The sequence below is a fragment of the Frankliniella occidentalis genome, unplaced genomic scaffold (assembly GCF_000697945.3).
Source record: "Frankliniella occidentalis isolate FOCC.00 unplaced genomic scaffold, Focc_3.1 Scaffold41, whole genome shotgun sequence".
Taxonomy (NCBI): Eukaryota; Metazoa; Arthropoda; class Insecta; order Thysanoptera; family Thripidae; genus Frankliniella; species Frankliniella occidentalis.
In genome coordinates, this window is record NW_026267171.1 from 1,745,585 (window position 1) to 1,754,804 (window position 9,220).

Below are 9,220 nucleotides of genomic sequence, written 5' to 3' on the forward strand. Positions count from 1 at the left end.
TATAACAGCACCTGTGTTGTTTTATAACAACACCTGTGTTGTTTTATAACAACACCTGTGTTGTTTTATAACAACACCTGTGTTGTTTTATAACAACACCTGTGTTGTTTTATAACAACACCTGTTGTAAGAAACAACATTGATAAAAAAAATCTCGGAAACAAAGTTTCTGACCGAAAACAGTCATTGTTGTTTTTCTAGAAAAAAGTTGGAATATTATGAGTGTGTAGCTTTTTAACGAAATGTGTTGCTAACAAAATTGCCCATACTTTTCTCGTACATACACGGCAAAGTAATACCAAGTACCCCAGTGTTTTGGGCCAATATAAGCCGAATAGCACAGGTTTCGCGAGACGCCAAATGAAAACAACATATGTTGTTTATTAATAGCTGTATCGTTTTAAAAATGCTTGTTTTTTACAACTATTTTTAACAGTGCACACTGTTAAAAATGCTGAAAGGAAGAACGGTTTGCCTACGGTCCGTTCGGCATATTTATGTACAAGCTGGACCGTATAGTGTCAGTGTCTTAGTTAAGTCCTGTATTGACCAAAAAGACGCTTTGCGAAGTTACGTTTCCTCCTGTACGGAGTAGACCGTAATCCAAAATTACAGTCGAGGAACTGGTAACAAATTGACAGAGCGCACTGTAGACATTTACTTTAGGTTTCTCTAACAGTTTCTAACAATTTCGAAATAGGTACACACAACGAGTTGGCGAGTTGCCGCGAGTAAGGCGCGAGTTGGGATCAGTTATTGAGAGTTTTGTGCGATTTTGAGGCGAGTTTTCGCGAGTTTGACGCGAGTGGGCACGAGTTGGGCACGAGTTGGGCGCGGGCAAATGTACGAGTTGGCTAGTGACGGACCCCTCGCAAATTTCAGCGTTGATTTGAACACTTTTGCGCACAAATTTGTACAAAACGAAACGTAGGTTAACCTACTGTTAGCTAAAATAAATTCAACTTAGCATGAAAGTTTTGCAGGAAAACATACAAAGACAATTAACGTGCATTATTACGACTGGTCTATAACCATTTCAAACATTTCAAATGAAGATGGTAAGATTCTCGATTTGTAGACGTCATGTGGCACTAAAGTGTCTATTTCAAAAATTACATCACAACATTGTACTGGAAGCTCTACAAACTCAACAGTGACATAGAATGTTGATATATCAGCAATCATCGATGATCTCTGATACATCAGTGCACTGATGCATGCTATGTATATGTGCATAGCATGTACACTGATATATTAACAATTATATCAATGATCACGTTTGCGTTTTTTGGCATATATTTCCTTTCAGACGGATAACATTGGAAATTGGATAGCACTTCCAGATTTCTTGTGAAAAGAGCTATCAAACGAGCTGAGGTAATGTCAGAAACACGGCTAACTTTCAGCGTGTGCGAGGAAGAGAATTTAACTGTCTCACCACAATTAAGGAAAAGTAGCAAAACATTGAGCAAAATTATTGGGGTGGGGGTAGTAGTAAGGTGTAATAGAGATCATTACACCTTAGGTAGTAGAGGGGTTGACCTAAAAGAATTTTAACTGTCAAAAATTGTCGCAAGGGGTACTCTGGAAACTCAGGTGTGAGACAGTCTCACACCAAATGGTGTGAGGCAAAATACCTCACACCAAACGGGGTGAGGCAAGCATACCTTACACAAATGGTGTGAGACTGGTTGTGCCTCACACCAAATGGCGTGATACTTTCTCATACCCGAGTTTCCAAAGTACATGAAAATTTTCCCTGAAAGATAGTCGTACAATTACGGTAGTCTCAATAAATATTTGTAATTTAGAAAGGACGAAAATGTCAGCAATTATTATCGCGGTTGTTACATTTTTGCGATTTTCAAGTCTACCAAAAGAAAAATTTTTTGACTCCTTATCACTTATTTGTTTGAAAAGAAACAGTCGAAGGGAAAGAATTGCTGATAGCGGCCTTAATTTCCCTGATTGTGGGAAATATTCGCAAGATTTCCCGTAAATACGTCACTTTTAAATAGGCTCTAGTCGCATGCGGTACCCTTCAGTAAATTTAACACATGTTTCAGCTGAAATTCTAGAATTCTAGAAATTCTAGAATTTTATGACCCCAGCTGTAAAGTTATGGCTAGGTTCAGAATTTTACGACATTTTTGTAATGGTCCAATATTTCAGTTCCCAAGGAGAACAGCAAGCTGTTCCCTAGGGAACTCACAAGTACATCCAAATGACAACAAAAATTCACTATTTTTGCACGTAGGAAGTCATTTTGGGACGTAATATCGGTGTCAATGACCCCAAAATGACCTCATATTGACCTGGACCAAGGGTGTTTTCCTTGGATTTTGAACACTAACAAAAGTTGACCTGATCAAACCGTAGGATTCCGACAAGTCTCCCGGCAATTTTTCCGTAAACTTACGACTTTTTTCACAGTGTACATCCAATTTCCAGGGTTGTTACAAATTTGAAATTTTCAATTTAACTGACATTTTACTGACGTTTTCCTGGCCATTTTCGCTAACTTTTAAGTCGAGAAGGGAAGCACTTTGCCGGAAAACAGAAGGAAAAGTACTAAAATGTTTTTTGACCCGTTATTTGAAAAGACACAGTCAAAGGGCAATATTTTACTGACAGCTACCCTAATTTCCTTGGTCCATTTTCTTAATCCTAACTTTTCATGTTGTAACATCTCTGATATATGATCACTTACACAGATCAGTCACAGTAATTTTTTGGGCACAAAATATGTTGTAAAGATAAAATAAAATGTTAATAGTGTAAGTGGTGTGGAAGTAGAAACTATATTTTTGATAAATAGATCCGCATGGTAGGTCCTCCTAGGGTCCCCCCTGAATTTTTTTACAATTTTTTATCGTTTTTATTTAAAAAATAGTTAACATTTAAATATCAATTAAATACAGTGCATCCCGCAGGCGCGGAGTAAGGGGGGGCGTGAGGGGGGGGGGATTGCCCACCTGTCGTCTCTAGAGAGACGCCTGAAAGGTAGGCAATTTGCGCCACAAACCCCTGTATGTAGGCAACCGACAGTGCATCGCCCCCCCCCCCCCTGTCAGCCGGACCTTAGTCGCGAAACCGCAACGGTTTAAGCGGGAAACGGTTTCAGGGAGGACAGGATGGAAAAAGGTTTCCTGGTGTTAAACGAGACCCCCTTAGTCAATATAAGGATAAATCTCACATATTTTATCTACTTTGAAGCTAGTTCCGTATTAGTCAATACCAACAGGTCCTCGAGTACGTTCACGCACAGGGTAGAGGGAAGGGAGGAAGGGGGGGAGGGAAACATGTCCTTTCCGCGCCCAGACACACTCTCTGGTCGAAACCACCTGTGTGAACGAGAATCTCGTCATCTCGGCCAAGTTTTAGTTGTTGCTGACTCTCTCTTTCTTTTAAAAAAATCGGTTTACGCGACTTAAATGCTGCCAAATTACGACACGTTATAAGCGGTAAAACGTATTATGCGGGAAACGGTTAAAGGGGTTGGATTTGCTAGGGACTTGACTCGGGAATTTCGTTTCACAACAGCTTAAGCGGGAAAACGGTTAATGCGGAGCACGGTTTAAGCGGGATGCACTGTATTAAAATATTGTTTACAACTAATTTTAAAGGTAAGATTGGCCTAGAAATTTCTCATATTGGTTCCTAATGTGTTGTACCTTGGGCTCATGCTATTAGCAGAAGTGTGTCTTCACCAGTATCAGGCTAGTGTTCTCTATTCAGTCGCACGTTTTCTTAAGTGTGTAAATGTTGTGGACTTTCAAGTGAGTATAACATCAAAATGTCAAAAAAAATGTTAATGAGTTCCCTTTGGATAGATCAAGTGCAGTGTTCAGTTTCCATTGCAGGGTGAATTACTTTTAATACACAGTCTTTTGAATTTGCGTTGCATAGCACTGTGTACTTTTAAAAGAACAAATACTGCCTCCTTGCACTTGATGTATCCAAAGGAAACGCAGTAGCATTTTTGTTTGACTTTTGGATGTGTTAAGCACTTGTTAGGGTACAACAATTCAACACTTCCAAAAAAATCCTACTGCATAGAGAACACAGACACTAATTCTACAGCCGAATGTCTACCGCAACTAGCATTTAACACTCCTGTTGAGAGCAAAGAGCCTGAGAAACAAAACATCCGGAAGCAGGATGGAAAATTTCTAGACACCTCAGGCCTTGCAAAATAGTTTCCAACAACATTTTAATATTTAAATCGTATTTTAACATTAAAAACTAATTTAATAATGACATTAATAAAAGATAATAAAATACTCAAGGGGGACCCTCCAGACAGGGGACCCTCAAGATGTTCCCCGATTTGCACAGTGAAGTGAAAGAACAGATTCTCTGGCAGATGAGCAAATTGATTCAAGCTTGAGCTGGTGCCTAACAAATTCATTCACACGGTCACAGGTAAATGAATAATCACACTCTTGTAGATGATAAAATGGCCATCTTTCACACAAGTAGGATTTCTATTCAATCAACAACAAGAGTGTGAATGCTGCATTACTTAATGACCTTATGGCACTGCAATTTCAGAGAAGCACTTCACATCTTAGTTAAGAAAAGCCGATTTAATTGCGATAACTAGAAGCAGCAGTATCAGCACATTTTAGATACTACGCACACTGTGCCACCTCGACATTCTTCCACTTGTAAAATCTAAAGGTATCAAATTTTGATTTCCGAACTGGAAAAGTGAGCTGTATTAGTAAGTTACATCTCTACTTGTCATTAACATTATGATAACTGATGGCCTGAGATGTAAAATTGAAAAAAAGCTAAAAGTTCCTTGATTTCATTTTTTTAAATGTTATGTTGCAAGTTGCTTTATAACTCTAGTGTGCCCTTTTGAGCATATAGTTATTTTTCAACCAAATGTGTACTTTGATGGCAATGTTGTAAACAAAGATTACAAGTGCTGTCAGCTACTCAAATTAAAAAAGGTAAAAGTACCCATCAGTTGTTTAGTTTTACTGATTTCAAAAGTTTAATTGCTATGCAAATGTTAAGTTTATACAAAATAACATAAAATAAAAAAATCACGGTTTTATTCCTTTCCTTTCCTGCCTTTGAAATAACTGACAAATTTTGACTGCAAAAATGTGCAACAACCCTTTACACGTTGAGTCCCACGTGACCACACGTATGGGCACAATAAGCCATAATTGCCACCCCCCTTCGAACTCAACGTGTTATACCCCTATACAATTTTCACGCAAACTGATAGAGATACATTGATAGTAAACCTAATAACTGAGTTAATATTTACTTCCACAAAGAAAATTTTGAAAGATAACAAAATTTGTATTTTCTTCCCTTCATGTGGTTTCAACATAGAAAAGGAACGTTTTTAGAATAGCCCACTGTGACACTGGTATAAAAATTAAATATTGAAGATAATTGGTGCTACTGAACAAAACTGATAATCATCTAACTGATTGGGCACAAAGTTGCTGAATTGGCAACTTGTAACGGAATTTATATTGCTTTGAAGTTTATTTTAGGGTTTAAAATATTGTCAGGACATCCCTAACATCACCAGGACTGTCATTTTTATGACCATAGTTCTCCCAAAGACAAGTGTCATCATTATGATAGCATGTTTGAACCTCATTGTTCTGCCCTCCTCCCCACAAAAAATATGCACTCACCAAGCAGTGGCCATTGACAAGATGATCTAGAATTATCTTCAATACTCACTGTGGACAAACAAAACAAATATGTTAGCATGTTGATTTAGAATAATTAAAATGATGATGAGGTATGACAAACAGCACGTATTTCAAATTATATTGAAAGGAAGCTGGGGATGAATACTCACCAAAATGATGAATGAGGATAGGATGATGTTGCGGAAGTGATGTATTCCAAATAATCCAAGGATAAATCAAGACTTCAGTCACACTTCATGAACACTAGTGAACATTAAATTTCACCAAAAAAAATGTCCATTTCACATAGATCACTGAGTTCTTCCTCCACAAATGCAGGAATGTCACAAATACAAACAAACCACACAGAGTCTCTTTTGGGATCTTTATTGTTTCACTCACTTCACTTTAATTCTTCTCGAGAGTCCATTTTGTCACTGGCAAATGATAGATACCATCATTAATCACTGATCTCTTTGAAAAATATTCCGAGCACATGAGAAGGTTCACATGTGGTGGCAACGCTGATCATATTGAAACTGGAAATGTAAGTTCCAACATTTCCGAGCCACTGAGCAGAACGGTCACCTGAAACAAAACAGATAATTTGTTCTCAATAACTCAATATTTCATTAAGATGTCTTAACTGAACAAGTCTTCATGGTGATTAATAAGAAGAGAGTTAAACTTGAACATCAATCACAAAAACAACATGGTACCTAACAGGTTACTAAACATTAGTTATTGCACTGATCACATACACATTATTGTCATGTCAAGGAATGATTATCTATTTAACAACTCACAAGAGCTAATTGTCATGTCAAGGAATGATTGTCAATTTAACGACACACAAGAGTTAAAACCAATCAAGTATGTAATTTAACAGATGGAAAGATAAAGAAAGTGACTATTTGGGATTGAACAGGAGAGTTATGAGATAGTGAAATCGATGATAGAACTACCTATCAACACCAATCATTCATAATACGAACGAATATCCTCTTTATGAAACAAGTAAAATCACCAGTGACTAATATTAACAAAGTAAAAGGCTAGATTCCCAATACTTTTTCAGTCTGTCGAAAGAGACAGGTTAGGTTCCAGAATGAGTTTGGATGCAAACCTTGTCTCGCTCCACGGGTGGGTCATTATCATATGAATGTGAAAATGATCGGATGTATTACATTGTAAACGAAATGCCAAAGTGACAATGTTACTGGAAAATTTGCAAAATGTGTGTGTTTACGACGGACCATTTGACAATATCTCTAGCCCACATAACCATAACTTTATTTCCACATGGAACGACATAGCCATTCGTGGCAAGCGCATAGGGAAATATTTTCGATATTTACCTTCATTTTAAGTGAGTGTAAAGACATAAAATCAAAGTTTACACATTTGTTTACAGACATAAACAAAAACAAGAAGCCTATTTCAAGTTGGATGGTAGAAATGTCGACAGGTACGTTCTAGTCATACGGCACGAGCTGCTACAATGCTGCATGCCAGAATCGAAGATTTAGCGCCTCCCAGGGCTATAAGTTGTGTTCCTATTTTTTTCAAAAACAAGTCAATCTCAAGATGACGAATAATAATAATAATTATTATTATTTTCTACTTCAAACCCTGTTGTAACAGACATTTCAACATAACCAAATCATTGGGTGCGTTCCAGGCATCCAAAGCCTGCTAGGAATTCCTCGAGCAATCACTCCATCATCGAAGGGCGCGAATACTCAAAGCAATGCAAAGTCATGACTTTCTAAATGACACATTGAGACGTTACACCCAGCAGCATATAACAATTAAACTCAATATTACAGTAACGTATCAAATACTACAGTGGGTAACTAGTTTGGCCGGTCTATTTGACCCTGGCCCATGCCCGCGCTCCTCAAAACTTGAGGACCGTGAATATTGACTATGTGTGTTTTTAGATTGCTCTTCTGCTTGCTGCGATGCGGGCACATCGGACACTGGAACTGAGGGTCTTTTCCACACTCTTGGCGTAGGTGGAGATTTAGGTTACCTCGCCAGCGATACACCTTTCCACACCGTGGGCACGGATAAGCCCCTGGTGAGTTCCACGTCGAGCTAGACGAAGTAGGTACTTGAAGATGCATTGCCAAGCCAGCCATTTGCGTTAAGGGACGTCCATCCGGGCCAAGAATGGGCCCCAAAGCTCGGACGGCGCCAGCAGCTCCACCTGAGCCAAGAGGGCCAAAAGAGCGAATCCATGTCTTATCGCTCGCCTCGACCTGTAAGGGCCGGGCTCCAAGTCCGAGGAGTCCTTCCAGTCCTGTCCGTGTCTCCGCCAAGCTCTCTGAAATTAAAACAGAGTGGTAAGCATTGATTTACGTATAAGCCGCACAAAAAGAAAGATTTTAAAATAACGTTATTGTCACTTTTTGTCTGTTATAAACGTGTCTCGAATCATTGTAAGATAGTGTAGCTTTAAAAAGCACAGACTTTTCGAATTAAATCTTTAGCATTTATTAAACACGTACTGTCCTTAGATTCTGAATATTAATTACTTTTTGCCTTTGGTAAATTCTTAAAACCAAAATCATGAATAATGTCTTGATTACTTCCAGGAAGCGGAAAAGGGGATAACTGCAAAATCATAAGTTTTCAGGGAACACAAACTGGTTCACGCTACAAATTCCAAAAAGTTTTGAGCTATTATAATACATTCTTGTTCTAAGAGTGCGAGATCGAATGATGAGGGAAGGATATTTGATGGCATGTCATCAGTATCGATTTTCGAAAAACTCCTCTAAAAATTAGCGTAAAGGGAGACATGTCGAATTATCACTAATAAATTAATGGAATTTGGAAGAAAGTTCCTCCATTCGATACAAAACGAGTCACACCAGTAACCACTCGACTATCAAACATCTCATCCAAATGCTACAGCATTTAAGGGCATCATTAAAATGCAAAAAGGGTTAAGTCAACTTGACTCACTTTTTATTCGGTCATATCTCAAAAACTATGGCACGTAGGCAAACTTTTTTTTTTTTTTTGAAAATGTGCCTTTTTTACTGTCAATTGACGGCCACTAAAAAACTAATTTTAGGGTTAAGTCAGTTATTCCCTTCTTCCGCTGCCTGGATCGATAGGAGAGTGTGCTTCTCTATTTTCGTTCGTAAATGCGCGAACATTCACAAGATGGCAATGCAATTGGCAATTTCAATTATACAGAAAAGCACTAAGTGTGCCTGCCTTTAAGAAGCAGATATGTAGCTGTAAATGTATGTTTCGAAGTGTCGTTTCTGGCTATATTCATTGGCCTATATTACTTCGAACTACACGTTCTGATGAAAGGAACCTCGTGAGCGCAAATTTTAGGTCAAAGACGTACGCTGCAAACAAAAGTGTGCAACTGGCATTCACATGGTAGGGATCAATTCTATGGCACACACTAGAAAATTGAAGTGTTGAACAGCAAATTTGAACACCTCAAAGTGTTCAAAGCTTCATGACAAACTCTGACGTTCACTGTTAAAAATCCTGTACCAAAGTACAGAAAAAGTACAGGATTC

The 9,220-nt window shown here is 38.3% G+C and overlaps 1 protein-coding gene across 12 annotated transcripts in view; it reads right to left on the reverse strand.

Moving 5' to 3' along the window:
• The window catches only part of LOC113216548 (longitudinals lacking protein), a 115,972-nt gene that overhangs the window by 80,158 nt on the left and 26,594 nt on the right, over nucleotides 1–9,220 (reverse strand). For 2 of the 12 annotated variants that reach the window (XR_008011030.1, XM_052266634.1), the window contains exon 5: nucleotides 7,705–7,998. The exons of the other annotated variants lie outside the window; for them this stretch is intronic. Coding sequence is in view for 1 of the 2 variants with exons in the window: in XM_052266634.1 (XP_052122594.1) it covers nucleotides 7,705–7,998 (294 nt within the window). In the remaining variant the exon portion in view is untranslated. The remainder of the gene's footprint in view (nucleotides 1–7,704; nucleotides 7,999–9,220) is intronic. 12 annotated transcript variants of the gene reach the window in all.